Below are 18,244 nucleotides of genomic sequence, written 5' to 3'. Positions count from 1 at the left end.
GGAGAAATAAAATGTCATCTAGAATCCTTACAGTCTTTAATATACAATGTCTATCACTCAATTAAAAATAGCTATGCCAAGAGACGGAACATAGCTAAAAAACGAAGAAAGCAGATAATGGAAAGAGACCCTCAAGTGATCCAGATGTTTGAATTAACAAGGGACTTTGAAATAATTATAATATGTTTAAGAATATAAAGGAAAAGGTATAAAAAATAACTGTAAAGATGGAAGATTTCACTAGATATTTGGAATGTATTAAAAATAATCAAACCTAAATTTTAGAAGTGAAAATGAAATAAAAAGCAAAAATCTTGAGCCAGAGAAAAGAGATGCATTACCTGCAAAGGAGCAGTGGTCTTCTGAAGAGAAACTATAATGTCAGAAGACACTGGAAAGATATCTTTAAAGTGCTGAAAGAAAATAACTGTCAACCTATTTTTCTGTACTTAACAAAAATATTCTTTAGGAATTGGGGTGAGAATACTGGTTCCACTGTGGTAACATAAGGCCACCACAGCCCATCCTTCCCACTGATTACAACTTAAAAACCAGACAAAATATAAAAAAACAACTAAGGACTCTGAAAAATAAATAAAAGCAGGCAGTTTCTGGGGAGAGACCAACACAGAAATGAGTTTATCATTTTCTTTCCTCATGCATCTTTGCCCCAAGGGCAGTCACATCATGGCATGGCACCTCTGGCAGATAAACTTCAAGAGAAACCCCGTATTTCCTGAACAGAGAAGCCTGAGAAAGAGGCCTCTTTGTGCAGAAAGTTTGAGGGGAATCCCATATAAGTTTCACCCTACGCTTTGACCTGCACAGTCATGGGACAGATGCAAACTGAAATAGAAAAGGCTTAAGTAGCTGAACCGCAAGTTCACTGCCTACAAAAAGTAAAACACAAATTACAGTCTGAATATAATTCAAGTGTTTGCCTGCTGAGACAAGAGCATCAACAATCTCGGAAGTATAACAGTACCCAGGCTACATAATATAATATTCAGTGTCCAAGATAAAATCCAAAATTACTTGGTATAAAGGACCAGGAAAATGTGACCAGTTCTCAAGGAAAAGACAACTCCAGAATGACTCAGATGTTGGAAGTATCAGGGAAAAACTTTAAAGCAGCTCCCATAACTGGTTGCTTTAGGTAAAGGAAAACACATTTGAAATGAATTAAAATAAATTCTAGCAAGAAATAGAATTTATTAAAACAAATTTTATAACTGAAATATATAATATCCAATATAAACTGATTGAATGGGTTAAATAACAATGGAGATGAAAATGAAAAATCAGTAAACTTAAAGATACAGTAATAGAAATTAGAAGAAGAGAGAAAAGATTTTTATAAAAATAAACAGCTTCAGGGACTTGTATGACAATATCAAAAGGAACAAATGAAATATGGATAACTGGAGTTCCAGAAGAATTGAAGAGAGAGATTTTGTTAGAAAAGATATTTGAAGGTTTGAAAAAATAATGGCTGAGACCTCCAAAATTGGTAAAAGATACAGATTTATAGATACAAGAGACTCAGCAAATTACAGACAGAATACACTCAAAACCACACCTGCACACATCAAAAGTAAACTGCTAAAAATCAGAGATATTCACCTGCTAACAAGAAAATGTCTGCTAAAATAAAATACACTGAAAGCTATTAACAAAAAATTATACATTAGCTACGGAGCCATAAAGATTTGAATGTACCCATGCACTTTTCATCATAATCCTTGGAAGAATTTAGTGGAATGGTACCTTTAACGCATTGAAAGAAAAGACCTGTCAACTCAGAATTCTATATCCAGTGAAAATATTCTTCAGGGGTGAAGGTGAAATAAAGACATTTTCAGATAAAAGAATTCGTGAGCAATGGGATTGCTCTCTGAGATATGCTGAAGGAAGTTATTTAAACTGAAGAAAAATGATGCCGAAGAGAAACCTGCATCTTCAGGAATAAAATAAATGCAAAATAAATGGTAAATAGCTGGTTATTAGAAAAGATTACTTTTTTGCCTCCTAAACTTAAAAAAAAAAAAAGCTATAATTTTCCAAAACAAAAATAGTAATGTTATCTCATGGAATTTTCAATATGTGTAGATGTTTGACAGTAGTGAACATCAGTAGTAAAGGAACTTACCCCACAGACCTTCATTATAGTTATATTATTAAATATGAAATTATATAAAACTAACTCCAAGTAGACTTTAAATGATTAGATATGTATATTGTAATCCCTGGAGCACTGAGTTAAAAAATACAGTGAGATGTAGCCAAAAAGCCAATAAAAATATTCAAATGGTCTTACAGAGAACAGGAAATATTAAAGAGGCCAAGAAAGGGGGAACAGAGAAATAGACTAGATCTAACCATATGAATAATTAAATGATAACAATCTAAACACCTCAATTAAAAGGCAGATGTTAGGCTAGGCATGGTGGCTCATGCTTGTAATCCCAGCTCTCTGGAAGGCCAAGCCAGGAGGATTGCTTGAAGCCAGGAGTTTGAAACCAGCCTGGGCAACATAGCAAGACCTTGTCTGTACAATTTTTTTTTTTTTTTAAATTTTAACTAGCTGGCCATGGTGGCACATACCTATGTAGTCCTAGCTACTCAGGAGGCTGAGGCAGGTGTGTTGCTTGAACCCAGAAGTTCAAGGCTGTAGTGAGCTACGATTGTGCCACTGCACTCCAACCTGGGCAACAGACTGATTTCATAGTGATGAGGAGTTGGATGTTATGGTGTGTTCCTGTAGTTCCAGCTACTCAGGAGGTTGAGGTGGGAGGTCAGCATTGCTTGAGTCCAGGAGTTCCAGGCCAACCAGGGCAGCATAGCAAGACTCTGTCTCTGAAAAATATTGATTATAAGAAACAGTTCATCAGGAAGACACAATAATTATCCATGTATATTCACTAAATCACAGAGCCTCAAAACAGTGACACAATTGGTAGAATTAAGGGGAGTTCTAAATCTTAGTAGGAAATTTAAAAACTCTCAGTTGATAGAAGAGGTAACAAAAATTGGTCAAGACAAATCTCAGCAACACAATCAGCTACCTTTATATAATTGACATTTATAGAATATACACAACAACTACAGAATACACATTCTTTTCAAGTGTATACAGTGCAGTCATCAAGATAAACTATGTTTGGCTATTTAAAAAACCTCAGTCAATTAAAAAGGATCCAAATCAAAGTACATTGTAAAGAGTTACAGAACATTACTGAGGGATTTTAAAGGAGATTTAAATAAATGGAGAGACATGCCATGTTCATGGAATTGAAGACTCGGTATTGTTAAGCTGCAACCCTCCCTACATTGGCATCTAAATATATATCAAAATTGCACCTATCAAAATTCCAGCAGGATTTTGTAGAATTTGACAAGCTGATCCTAAAATTAATATAGAAAATAGAAGGACCCAGCATAGCCAAAACAATTTGGAAAAAGAAAAAGTTGGAGGACTCACACTTCCCAATTTCAAAATTTACTACAAAGCTACAGCTATCAAGACAGTGTGCTGCTAGCATAAACAGAGATGAATAGATGAGAGAATAAAATTTAGACTCCAGAAATAAACTCTTATGTTTATGGTTATTTAAATTTCAACAAAGATGCCAAGGCAGTTCAATGGGGAAATGATAGTTTTTGTCAAAAAATGGTGCTGAGATAATTGGATATCTGCATGCAAATACAGTCAGCCTTCTGTATCTGCAAGTTCTGCTTCCATGGATTCAACCAACCACAGATTGAAAATATTAAATAAATACAAATAATACAGTATAAGAACTATTTACATAGCATTTACATTGTATTAGGTACTATAAGTAACCTAGAGATGATTTAACATATACAGGAGGATGTGCATAGGTTATATGCAAATACCAACCCCCTGTGGATACTGAGGGGTGACTGTAGGTGAATGTAGACACTCAACTTATATACAAACATTAACACAAAATGGATAAGATGTCTAAATGTAAGAGCTAACACACTATAAAAATTGTGGGCTGGCGGTGGCTCACGCCTGTAATCCCAACACTTTGGGAGGCCGAGGTGGGCGAATCATGAGGTCAGGAGATCGAGACCATCCTGGCTAACACAGTGAAACCCCGTGTCTACTAAAAATACAAAAAATTAGCCGGGCGTGGTGGCAGGCGCCTGTAGGAGGCTGAGGCAGGGGAATGGCGTGACCCCGGGAGGTGGAGCTTGCGGTGAGCTGAGATTGCGCCACTGCACTCCAGCCTGGGCGACAGAGTGAGACTCGGTCTCAAAAAAAAAAAATAAAAATTGTAGGCTGGGCGTGGTGGCTCATGCCTGTAATCTGAGAACTTTGGGAGGCTGAGGCAGGCAGAGCCCCTGAGGTCAGGAGTTTGAGACCAGCCTGGCTAACATGGTGAAACCCCGTTTCTACTAAAAGTACAAAAAATTAGCCAGGCATGGTGGTGCATGCCTGTAATCCCAGCTACTTGGGAGGCTGAGGTAGGAGAATCACTTGAACCTGGGAGGCGCAGGTTGCGGTGATCCAAGACTGCGCCATTGCACGCCAGCTTTGGCAACAAGAGCAAAACTCCGTCTCAAAAAAAATTGGAAGAAAATATAGGAAGAAAATCTTTTAAGACCTTGAATTAAGCCAAGAATTCTTAGGTATGATACCAGAAACAGTCTATAAAAGGAAAAATTGGTAAGTTAGGCATTACCAAAATTGAAGACTTTTGTGCTCCAAAAATGAAAATGTAAGAAAATGAAAAGCCAGAGACTGGGGAAAAGATACGCAAATTCTGTACTTAGTAAAGGACTTGAATCCATAATATACAAACAACTCACCCAGCTCAATAAGAAGATAAACATCCCAAGTTAAAAATAGATCTAAATAGATATTTCACCAAGGAAGAGATACGAATGGACGAAAAGCACATGAAACGTTTAACATAATTAGTTATTAGGCGTTAATTACATTTGAAGCCACAGTGAAATCCCATTTCACACTCACTAGAAGAATGGCTATAATCCAAAAGATAATGACAAGTGGAGGGGATGTGGAGAAATGGGAACCCTCATACTTTTTTGGTGGGAATGTAAAATGGTACAGCCACTTTGGAAAACAATTTGGCACCTTCTTTAAAAGCTAAGCATTAATTTAACATATGACCCAGCAGTTCCACTCTAAATAATCTACCCAAGAGAAATGAAAACATAGCCTACACAAAGATTTTATGTGAATAATCATAACATTGTTCATAAAAGCCAAAAAGTGGAAACAACCCAAATCTCTGTCAACTGGAAAATAGGTAAAATGTGTTATACAGTGGAATATAATTGAGCAATACAAAAGAATGAAATACTGATACATGCCTTAAAAATTGATGAACCTCAAATACATGTTTATTTTAAGTGGATTTAGCCAGATTTTAAAAGACCAAATATTGTATTAATCCATTGATATGAAATGTCCAGAAAAGGCAAATCTGTAGACACAGTATATTAGTGGTTGCCTGGTGTTAGGAAGGCAATGGAGATTAAATGGGTATGAGGTATCTTACTTGGGTGGTAAAAATCTTCTAAAATTAGAAACATTCTAAAACTTGGTAAATTTACTACAAAGATTATTGAATTGTAGACTTAATATGAGCAAATGTTATGACATGAAAATTAAGCCCCAATAAGGTTTTTTTAAATCAAGCATATTTTCTGACCACAATAGAATTCAATTACAAATCACTAAGAATAAGTAAGAGATCAAGAAAAACCTGAACACACTTCCAAGTAATTTCTATCAAAGATAAAATCATAAAGGAAATTAGAATAATGTTTGAGTGGAATGAACAAAAATATATCAAAATTTGTGGGATACAACTAAGAGGTGCTTAGAGGTTAACTTATAGCTTTAAATGCTGTAGTTAGAAGTGATTTAAAATTAATGATTTATGGTTCTACCTTAAACTAGGAAAAAAGAACAAAGTAAGCTCAAAGTAGGAAGAAGGAAGTAATAAACATGGAGCAAAAATCAGTAAAACTGAAAAGATGGAAAGCGTAAGAATATCAATAAAACCAAAAGCTGATTCTTTAAAAAGAACAAAATTGACACACTGCTGGCTAGACTGATCTAGAAAAAGAGAACACAATCACTAATATCAGAAAGATCCCACCTGAAGATTAAAATAAATAATATTTTTAAAGCCTAGCATAGGCAGGTCTCATTTTATTGCACTTGCTTTACTGCACTACACAAATGTCATGCTTTTTACAAATTGAAGTTTTGTGGCAACCCTGTGTTGAGCAAGTCAATTGGTATCATTTTCCAACAGCATGTGCTTACTTCATGTCTCTGTGTCACATTTTGGTAATTCTTGCAATATTTCAAACTTTTTCATTATTATATCTGTTATGGTGACTTGTGATCCATGATCCTTGATGTTATTATTGTAATAGTTTTGAGACACCATGAACTGTTCCCATATAAGATGGTAAACTTAATCGATAAATGTTGTGTAATTTCTGACTGTCCACCAAATGGCCATTCTCCTGACTCTCCCTCTCCTCAGGCCTTCCTATTCCTTGAGACACAACAATATTGAAATTAGGCCAATTAATAACCCTACAGTGGCTTCTAAAGTGTTCACATGAAAGGACAAATCACACATTTTTCACTTTAAATCAAAAGTTAGAAATGATTAAGCTTGATGAGGAAGGCATGTCAAAAGCCAAGAAAGGCCGAAAGTGAGGTCTCCTGCACCAAACAGCCAAGTTGTGAATGCAAAGGGAAAGTTCTTGAAGGAAATTAAAAGTGACATGAGTGATAAGACAACAAAACAGGGTTATTGCCAAAAAGGAGAAAGTTTGAGTGGTCTGGATAGATCAGATCAGCCACAATATTCCCTTAAGCTAAAGCCTAATCCAGAGCAAGGCCCTAACTCTCTTCAGTTTTATGAAGGCTGAGAAAGCTGAGGAAGCTGCAGAAGAAAAGTTTGAAGCGAGCAGAGGTTGGCTCATGAGGTTTAAAGAAAGAAGCTGTCTCTATAACATAAAAGTGCAGGATGAAGCAGCAAGTGCTAATATAGATGTAGCTAATTATCCACAAGACCTATGTAAGGTCACTGATGAAGGTGGCTATACTAAACAACAGATTTTCAATGCAGATCAAACAGCCCTGTATTGGAAGAAGATGCCCATCTAGGACTTTGATGGAGAGAGAGGAAAAGTCAGTGTCCGGCTTCCAGGCTTCAAAGGACAGGCTGACTCTCTTGTTAAGGGGGTAGTGTAGCTGGTGATGTTAAATCATCTACCATTCTGAAAATCCTAGAATTTGCTAAAGCTACTCTCTGCCTGTGCTCTGTAAATGGAACAAAAAACCTGGATGGCAGCACATCTGTTTGCAGCATGGTTTACTGAATGTTTTCAACCCATTGTTGGGACCTACTGCTCAGAAAAAAAATATTTATTTCAAAATATTACTGCTCATTGACAATGCATGTAGTCACGCAAGAGCTCCAATAGAAAAGCAGTCGCCAGGTGCAGTGGCTCACGCGTGTAATCCCAATGCTTTGGAAGGCTGAGGCAGGCGGATCCCTTGAGCTCAGAAATTTGAGACCAGTCTGGGCAACGTGGCAAAACCCTGTCTCTACAAAAAATTAGCCAGGTGTGGTGGCACATGCCTGTGGTCCCAGCTACTCAGGAAGCGGAGGTGGGAGAATCGCTTGAATCTGGGAAGCGGAGGTTGCATTGGGCTGAGATCACTGTCTGTACTCCAGCCTAGCTGACAGAATTATACCCCCACCTCAAAAAAAACAAACAAACAAAACGAAATGTCAAGGAGTCAAGTTGAATGATCAAAAAAGAAATGTCAAGGAGATTTATTGTTTTTGTGCAAGTATTCATTCTGCAGCCCATGGATCAAGGAGTCATTTTTACTTTTAACTTAGTATTTAAGAAATACATTTCATAAAGTTATAGCCATAATAGGTGGTGATTCCTGTGATGGATCTGGGCAAAATAAATTGAAAACCTGGAAAGGATTCTCTTCTAGATGCAATAAATGGCATTCATAATTCATAGGAGGAGATCAAAATGGCAACATTAACTGGAGTTTGGAAGAAATAGATTCCAATTCTCAAGGATGATTTTGAGGGGTTCAAGACTTCAGTGGAGGAATTATGCAGATATGGTGAAAATAGCAAAAAAAAAAAAACCCTAGAATTAGAAGTGGAGCCTTGAAGATGTGACTTAATTGCTGCAATCAAATAATAAAACTTGAAGGGATGAGGAGTTGCTTCTTATGGATGAGCAAAGAACGTTGTCAAACAGCATCACATACTACAGAGAAATCTTTCTTGAAAGGAAGAGTCAGTGCAGCAAAATTCATTATTATCCTCTTTTTTTACCACAGCCACTCAACCTTCAGCAGCCACCACCCTATTCAGTCACCAGTCATCAACATCCAGGCAAAACCCTCAACCAGCAAAAAGATTACCATTTGCTGAAGGTTCACATGATTGTTAGCAATTTTTAGTAATAAGGTATTTTAAAATTTATGTGCATTTTTTAGACATAATGCTGTTGTACAGTAGACTTCAGTGTAATGTGAACAACTTTTATATGTGCTGGGAAATAAGTTTGTGGTTTGCTTTATTGCGACATTTGTTTTGTTGAGGTGGTTTGGAACTGAACCTGCCATACCTCCAAGGTAGGTCTGTACAGTGCCTTCATTGAAGGCACTAAATAAATGGTTATTGTTGCTATACTCAATGAAATTTAGTCTCATTAACGTTTTTGCATATGAAGAATTTAATGTCTCTCAATGTAAAATCATTCTTTTTTATAATCTCAAACATGCATAATCTGTATTGTAATTAGAAAAATTCAACTATTCTTATTTTTTATACTAAGTAATTCTTTTATGCATAAACAGCAACAAGACTTCTGGTTCAGGATGTTAAAATACACATCTGTATTCCCTCCTCCTCAAAAATCCCATTAAAGTGACAGAAAAATAGGAGAATATAATAAATCCATCAAAGCAATGAAAGAAGAAAAGTATGCCATCAGGAGATGAGAAATTTTCATACCTTTCTGAAAATGAGAAAGCAAATGAAACTGGATTGATGAAAATGCCTGAATACAGAAAGTATAGCCTCCAAAGTAGTCATAAGAGAGATCAGCTACCAAGATGAGAACTGTTCTTGTGAATGAAGCCCAGGTGAGCAGGCAGAAGTATAAAATTACACAGCCAGGTAATTAAATTAAAAGACTACTTAGGGAATAGTTAGGCTAGGCATTGTTTTTCCTCTTACAGGAGTAGTTGTGAAAATGAAATACTCCAGCTCACAAAGGTATGAAATCTGTAAGTACTAAGAGTGAAGGAGAGATACCGAGGACAGGCATTGAGATGAGGGAGAAAGGGTTAAAAGTAATTCCAAAATTTCATTATTAGCCCAGATTTTTTTTAAGGAAGCCCCCACTCTACTTAAAATATACTGAAGTACCCACTAACCAAAGTAAAACCTTCCTTTGTTTGGTTGCCCTGTACATTCTCTTGCAATTCCCCATCCAAGCACTGTAAAGAGTGGCCTGCTTGCAGACATGCTCACATTGAGCTCTGTCATTCAAGGGAAAGTCTGAGTTCAAGACTAGCCTGGGTAACATGGCAAAACCCCATCTCTAGAAAAAAAAAAAACATTAGCCAGGTGTGGTGGTGCATGCCTGTGGTCCCAGCTACTTGGGAGGCTGAGGTGGGAAGATTGCTTGAGCTCTGGAGGTGGAGGTTGCAGTGAGCCGTGATTGTGCCACTGTCCTCTAGCCTGGATGACAGAGCAAAACCCTACCTCAAAAAAGTGTTTTTAATACTATAAAAAATAAAGTGAAAAAAAAGATGAAATAGAAGAAAGTTAACTTGATAGAGTATAAAAAAACTATAGTAACATTCCTAACAGTGAAATATCATAATTATTTCTTTTAAAGTCAGGATCAGGCCAGGTGTGGTGGCTCATACCTGTAATCCCAGCACTTTGGGAGGCCGAGGCGGGCGGATCACAAGGTCAGGAGATCGAGACCATCCTGGCTAATATGGTGAAACCCCGTCTCTACTAAAAATACAAAAAATTAGCTGGGTGTGGTGGCACGTGCCTGCAGTCACAGCTACCCGGGAGGCTGAGGCAGGAGAATCACTTGAACCTGGGAGGTGGAGGGTGGAGGTTGCAGTGAGCTGAGATGGCGCCACTGCACTCCAGCCCGGGCAACAGAGCTAGACTCTGTCTCAAAATAATAATAATAATAAAATCATAAAGTCAGGATCAAGGGAAGGAAGCATGCTAAACACCTGTGCCACCAAACAGCATTCTGGATTCTAACAATACCAGAAGGCAAGGAAAAGAAGTGAGAGATAAAGCCTGGGCATGGTGGCTCATGCTTGTAATCCCAGCACTTTGGGAGGCCAAGGCAGGCATATCACTTGAGTCTAGGAGTTCAAGACCTGCCTGGGCAACATGGTGAAACCCTGTCTCTACTAAAAATACAAAAAATTAGCCAGTCATGGTGGTGTGCAGCTGTAGTCCCAGCTACTTGGAAGGCTGAAGTGGGAGGATCACCTGAGCCTGAGAAGTCAAGGCTGCTGTGAGCTGTCATCACACCACTGCACTCCAGCCTGGGTGACATAGTGAAACTCTCAAAACAAAAAATGATAGTTGTAAAAGAATTTAATAAAACTTGATATTCTCATAAATGAGGTTATCTACTACCACTGGAAAAAACTCTTTGAACTGGTAAGGTGGCTAGAAACAACAAACATTTGTAAAAACAGCTTTCCTGGATATGACAATAGCCAGTTATAAAAGTAATGGAAAAATATGAGCTAATTCACTAGAACACAAACATGAAATGTCTAGAAGTAAACTTAACATTAAGTGTATAATACCTACATGAATAAAACTATAATACTTTACTGAAGGACATAATTTACTGATGGATTCAGTCTTGTAAAGGTATCAGTTCTAACCAAATTAGTCAGGGTAGTCTAATTAAAATACAAGAAAAAAAGGCAAACCAAATATCTGGTGACTAAATCATACAAATCATAATTAGCTGCTTTAAAATTGATAGAGAAGATACATGAGAATAATCAAGAAAATTTTGAAAAAGAAAAGTATGAGGCCAGGTGCTGTGGCTCACACCTGTAATCCCAACATTTTGGGAGGCCGAGGCAGGCAGATCACTTAAGGTCAGGAATTCAAAACCAGCCTGGCCAACATGGTGAAACCCCGTCTCTACTACAAATACAAAAATTAGCCCGGCGTGGTGGCAGGCGCCTGTAATCCCAGCTATTCGGGAGGCTGAGGCACGAGAATCACTTGAACCCAGGAGGTGGAGGTTGCACTGAGCCGAGAGCATGCCACTGCACTCCAGCCTGGGCTTCAGACCGAAATTCTGTCTTTGAACAAAAAAGAGGTAAGAGGCTGCACTCTAAAATACCAAAACTAACAAAACTAATGCTAAAACTATAATTAAAACAGTTTGCTAATCAATGCAAAACAGATAAATGGACCAGTGGAATGGAGAAAAGTCCAGAAATAAAACTGTATGTACATAGAAGTTTGGGACATGAAAAAATAGCATTTAACATCAGTGGGAAATGAGAATATTAAATAAATGTGTTGCTACACTTAGCTATCCACTTGAGGAAAAGATTCCTGCCCTTCACTGAACAAAAAAAATAATAATCCTAGGTGGATTAGATATTTAAGTGCACATTTTAAAAAGATTTTTTTCTCATTTAGGAGTGGAGAATTACTTCATTAGCAAGATACAGACCCTGGAACCCATAAAAGATGAAAATATTTTACTACGTAAAAATGTTAAATCCCGGCCAGGCATGGTGGCTCAGGCCTGTAATCCCAGCACTTTGGGAGGCCAAGGCAGGTGGATCACTTGAGGTCAGGAGTAAAGACTAGCCTGGCCAGCATGGTGAAACCCTGTCTCTACCAACAATACAAAAATTAGCCAGGCACGGTGGTGCACACCTGTAATCCCAGCCACTCGGGAGGCTGAGACAGGAGGATTGCTTGAGCCTGGGAGACAGAGGCTGCAGTGAGCTGAGATTGCCCACTGTACTCTAGCCTGGACAGCAGAGTGGACCGTGTCTCAAAAAAATTTTTTGCCCTATATGATTAACAATATGCATACACATAACATTTTTATGTAGTAAAATATTTTCATCCTTTATGGGTTCCAAGGTGGAATTACAGATATTAAATTTTTTTCATATAAAAATCTACAGCTACCAAATTTTCTCATGTATTTTTAATATAACCAGAGAAAGCTTTAACTTCAGTGTTCTCAAAAATGAAGAGTAGAAATATATATATCTTTGAAACCTTGTTTGTTGTGGAAAAGAGTAAAACGTAATTCTAGTGGTTTCATGTTTGGGTGATACCTTGTCAGAGATGAAAATTGTCAATAAATGGAGATTAAAAGTCAATGAGGTTACCTTACTAATTAGTATATACTTCGCTGTAACTAAAAAATGATTTCTTAAAAATTGAACTGCAGCACATTTGTCTAAATTAGCATGCCTTTGTAAAATTGGTGGGTTTTTTTCTCTAGATGTTGTAATATTGGTTCAGCTGATCATCTGGGTAGTTAGGTAATAAGTGTTTTTTTCTGCCTTAGAAGTGACTTTTTAATTAATTACCTTTAAATGTACAAGAAGTTAAGCTTATAATTATGTCCTTAGGATCAAAGTTCTGATCGTACCAGTCTTTCTTCAGTGGGAGCCCAGGATTCTGAATCTACCTCTTTAACAGATGAAGATGTCTGCCATGAGTTGGAAGGAGCTATCTCCTCTCAAGAGACCAGTGCTACTTCAGGGACTAAGAGAATTGATCTCAGCCGAATAAGCCTGGAAAGTTCTGTATCCTTGGAAGGTTTGTCCAAACAGTTCTGTCATACTGCATTTGATTTGTAGTTTCATTTGAATTGTGACACTTTCACTTTTTTCTTTATGGTTTAATGTTGTTTTTTAATTTTGTAAACAATTTGTATAGTTCCAAAGTCAAAACAATAAAACCAAGGCACTTTCACAAAAGTGTAACTTTCATCCCCACTCCCTCATCCTGTTTTCTCCCTATCCCTAGAAGCAACCGATTTTATTCATTTTTGGTTTATCCTTCCTTTGTTGCTTTTTTAAAAATATAGGTATAGGTATATATACATATATTTTTCTTATTACTTCCCTGTCTTCTTACTCAAAGGTAACATACTGTCAATACTTTCCTACCCCTTGATTTTGTCACTTAATATACTCTGAAGATCATTCTATATCATCACATAGCAATGTTCCCCATTCATTTTTTCAGCTATATAGTACAAAATTATACATCATGTGTGGATGTATCATAATTTATTTTAGCCACTTCCCTATTAATGGATGTTAAGTTTCCAGTTTTTCTAATGCATATATGTTATATTTTTACCAGTGTGTCTTTGGAAGATACTTCAGAATTCTTCCTTGAAGTGCTATTGCCAAGTTCCCTTCCTCAGGTTATTTTGCATTCCCACTGCCAGTATATGAGAATACCTATTTCCCCACAGCCTTGTCAACAAAATATGTTGGCACACTTGGATTTTTACCATCTGATAGGTGAGGAATGTATTTCAGCTTAGTTTTCATTTCTATTTCTCTTATAAATGAAGTTGAGAATCTGTTTAAGGACCATTTGCATTTCTTTTTCTGTGGACTGTACTTTGTCTACAGTTTAATTGTTGGTCCTTTTTTTAATGTTTTTAGTAGCTTTTTTTATATTAGGGAGTTAATCCTTTGTTGCTTATATAAGTTGCAAGTAGTATATCTAAGTTTGTTTTTTGGGGGTGTTTTTTTTGCCATATGTAAGTTTTAAATTGTATATCATCAAATGTATCAGTCTTTACCCTTATTGCTTCTGGATTGTGAGTTGCTAGAAAAGGTTTTTCTTCCCTTAAGATGTAAAAGAATCCACCAGTGTTTTCTTCTGATACTTATCTGGTTTCCTTCTTAATATTTTCTGGGGCCAGCAGACTTTTTTTGTAAAACAGTATGTGGTAAATATTTTAGGTTTTGCAGGCCACATACACCTCTGTCACATATTCTTTTTTGTTTGTTTCTTTAACAACTTTTTAAAATGTAACAGACACTCTTAGCTCAGGGCCATACAAATATGGATTTTACCTCTGATTTAGATATTTGATCCATAGAAAGTTATCCTGGTTAATGGTATGAAGAATGGATGTAATAGAATATTTGTTTTTCACTTTATCTTTGCTCTTTTAAAAAGCTTTTATAAATTTTCAAACATATGCAAAAGTATAAGGAATAGCATGATGAACCCCCATGTATCCATCACCCAACTTCAATAATTATCAACCAATAACCAATCTTACTTTATCGGTTTCTTTCTCCTCTGCTGCCAACGTTTTCTCCTTCCTCAATGAGTTATTTCAAGCAAATCTCAGACAATGTATAATTTTATTCATAAACACTTCAATATGTATCTCTAAAGTAGAAGACTTTTATGTTACCTATTTTAAACTATTTAAGGGTAACATATAATGTGTCCTTTTTTTTTTTTTTAAGATAGGGTCTCACTCTGTTGCTCAGGCTGGAGTGCAGTGGCACAGTCATGGCTCACTGCAACCATAATCTCCCATGCTCAAGCCTCAGCATCCCAAGTAGCTGGGACTACAGGCACGCACCAGCACACCTGGCTATTTTTTTGTAGTGATGGGATCTCACTATGTTGCACAGGCTGGTCTCAAACTCCTGGGCTCAAGTGATCCTCCCGCATTGGCCTCCCAAAGTGCTGGGATTACAGGCGTGAGCCACCACACTCAGCTATACTTTTATGAATGTAAATACATTTCACAAATTCAGCACACCTGAGTAACCAGCGCTCCGCTCAAGAAACAACATTCATAGCATCTAGAACCCTCTCTCATGCCCATGTCTAGTCACTTTCTTTACAGGTAAACATTAACTTCTAACACCATAGATTACCTTGGCTATTTTTGAACATTTTATGGGCTCAGATAGTATGTATCTTTTATGAAGTGTTTTTTTGAAAACATAATAATACCATCATACTTTTAAGTGATACTTATCATATATATCAAATATTTAGTTTCAAATTTTCATGGTTATAAAACTCATTTTATGGATGGTTTTTTTTCACATTGGGGTCCCTACAGGGCCAGCATTTGCATTTGGCTGATACGTCTATTAACTCTTTTTTGTCTTTATTCCCCTTCCTCTCCCTCTTTTTCCCCCTTGCTCTACATTTATGAAGAAATTAGGTGATTAACCCCACTCCCTTTTCTTTTTTAACATACAAGAACAGTTCATTGTCTAAGCAAATAACACTAAACTTACAGCCTGATTCATGTTTATTAAAATGAATATTCTATACTGTAGATTAGTTAGATACAAAAGGTAGGCTGCTCAAATAAATGATACTCAAGGCTAATAGAAGGTTTTGTGAAGCAACTTTGAACTAGCTGTAGCAGAGGGATTACAGAAGATTTTTGGGAAGAAGCATCAAGGGAAGAACTGCATTTACCACCAGTGCTAAGCATCTTAAAGGACAGTGAGATTTCAGCTCGTTTTCTGCCTCTCTAGGGTGTCTCTACATGGTAGGGAGTAGGACCAGTGGTAGTTCTGGACCTTTTTTTTTTCCCTTCTTGTTATTTATTTGCTGAAGCAATCAAGTCTTTAGTCTGGATCATGCTGATTGCATCCCGGTGGTGGTGTTTAACATGTTTTCCCATCCCCTCTTATTTCTTGTGGACTGGTAGTTTATACCATTTTTTTTTTTAACCTTTGTTTATCATTTATTTTGAGACAGTCTCACTCTATCACTCAGGCTGGAGTGCAGTGGCACAGTCATAGCTCACTGCAGCTTCCTCCTCCTGGGTTCAGGTGATCATCCCACCTCAGCTTCCCAGGTAGCTGGCACTACAGGCACACAGTAACATGCCTGAATACTTTTTTTGTATTTTTTGTAGAAACAGGGTTTTCACCATGTTGCCCAGGCTGGTCTCAAACTCCTGATCCACCTGCCTCAGCCTCCCAAAGTACTGGGATAACAGGCGTGGGCCACCATGCCTGGCCTTTTGATCTTTATCTTTATAAAAATACCAGTCCTCAGCTGGGCACGGTGGCTCACGCCTATAATCCCAGCACTTTGGGAGGCCGAGGCGGACAGATCATGAGGTCAAGAGATCGAGACCATCCTGGCCAACATGGTGAAACCCCATCTGTACTAAAAATACAAAAAATTAGCTGGGTGTGGTGGCATGCGCCTGTAGTCCCAGCTACTCAGGAGGCTGAGGCAGGAGAATCACTTGAACCCAGGAGGTGGAGGTTGTAGTTAGCTGAGATCACGCCACTGCACTCCAGCCTGGTAACAGCGAGATTCCATCTCAAAAAAAAAAAAAAAAAAAAAAAAATACCAGTACTCATTCACTCATTCATAAAATGTAGTAATGACAGAGAAAAAAATGTGTTGAGAAGGTATAACATAGATCACCTCCAGTTTTACTGACAGGATACAATCACTGTCGACAACTGATCTGACCACAAAACTTCTGTTACTTTTTCGTTGTTATTGTTTTAATATTTACTAATATCCTATTGTTCTTAATAATATAATTGGGAATTCTTCTCTAGTATTTAACAGCAAACAGCAAGATTAACCATTCTTTTTTTTTTTTTTTTTTGGAATCAGGATCTCATTCTGCTGCCCACACTCTCATTGTAACCTCAAATTTCTGGACTCAAGAAATTTGGACTCCTACCTCAGTCTCCCAAGTAGCTGTGACTATAAGCACACACCACCACATCCAGCTAATTCTTTATTTTTATTTTTTTGTAGAGACAAGGTCTCACTATGTTGCCAAGGCTGGTCTCAAATTCCTGGCCTGAAGCAATCCTCCCACTTTAGCCTCCCAATGTGCTAGGATTACAGGCCTGAGCCACCATGCCCAGCTATTCTAGTTCTTAAAAGACCCTTATAAGGAGAGAATTGCCACTAAATCTTTTCATGATTTGAAGTAAAAATGAGCTATTTTGTACCTTTTAGACCTTGGAACTAAATACTTTCCTGTACTTTAAACATGAAAAAATAGAAACAGCACAATAATTACTAATGACTAGAATGCTTTCTAGTCTGTACACATAAAGTGCTTAATAAGTCAGTAATGAGTGGACACACCTAAGATGTGGGGATGAGCAGAATTAGAGCACATTTCCTTAGGTTTGTGCTCAAAAGTTCATGCCTTGAAAAAATCTTGTTCATTATTTGGTTGTTTTTCCTAATTACTTTTAATATTTTGACTGGAATAGGTTAACATTTTATCCGAGAACTTATGGAAGAAAAAGATTCTTATATCCTTTCTCATTAATTTTAATGGTTTCTGTTCTTTGTTTTTCACTAATGAACAGGATCCCTGTCGAAGTTTGCCTTACCTGGGAAATCAGAAGTGACATCTTCCTTCAACGCGAGTAATACAAATATCTTCCAGAACTATGCAATGGAGGTACGCTTTTGTGCAAAAGAGAATCTTCATATACTGCTTTATAAAATTCACATTTCTTAAGTATTGGTGGTCCCAGGTAGAGTAATAGAAGTTAAATACATAGGCTGGGTGCAGTGGCTCACGCCTGTAATCCCAGCACTTTGGGAGGCCAACATGGGTGGATCACCTGAGGTCAGGAGTTCGAGGCCAGCCTGGCCAATATGGTGAAACCACGTCTCTACTAAAAATACAAAAATTACCCAGGCATGGTGGCGGGCACCTGTAATCCCAGCTACTAGGGACGCTGAGGCAGGAGAATTACTTAAACCTGGGAGGCAGAGAGTGCAGTGAGCCGAGATCATGCCACTGCACTCCAGCCTGGGCGACAGAGCAAGACTCCATCTCAAAAAAAAAAGAAAAAATAATAAGTTAAATACATAGCACCTGAAATTTCAGAATGTGAATTGCATCTGAGTAAAGTTAAAATTTAGCTTTTGGATATCCAGTATTTCAGATTATTGAAGTCATGCTAACTTATTTCTATTAGGACAGATCTGTGCTTACTTTAAGGTTTATCAACCTACAAAAGCATTTTAACTTTCAGTTGTTAGTATTTGGGTTTTTTTCATGAATGTTCTCTTTGAGTGTTTCTTTCACATAATAAGCACAATCAGTTTTGCTATGCAAGCATACTTTT

General features: G+C 37.3%; 1 protein-coding gene across 5 annotated transcripts in view; it reads left to right on the top strand.

Moving 5' to 3' along the window:
* Positions 1 to 18,244, top strand: part of DENND4A (DENN domain containing 4A) — a 138,119-nt gene that overhangs the window by 110,107 nt on the left and 9,768 nt on the right. For all 5 annotated transcript variants that reach the window (XM_003267112.4, XM_030814590.1, XM_030814588.1 and 2 more), the window contains 2 exons: positions 12,737 to 12,926; positions 17,474 to 17,568. In XM_003267112.4, coding sequence (XP_003267160.2) covers positions 12,737 to 12,926; positions 17,474 to 17,568 — 285 coding nt within the window. The remainder of the gene's footprint in view (positions 1 to 12,736; positions 12,927 to 17,473; positions 17,569 to 18,244) is intronic.

Source organism: Nomascus leucogenys, chromosome 6 (assembly GCF_006542625.1).
Source record: "Nomascus leucogenys isolate Asia chromosome 6, Asia_NLE_v1, whole genome shotgun sequence".
In the NCBI taxonomy this organism is placed as follows: Eukaryota; Metazoa; Chordata; class Mammalia; order Primates; family Hylobatidae; genus Nomascus; species Nomascus leucogenys.
This window is presented reverse-complemented; position numbering and strand designations above follow the sequence as displayed.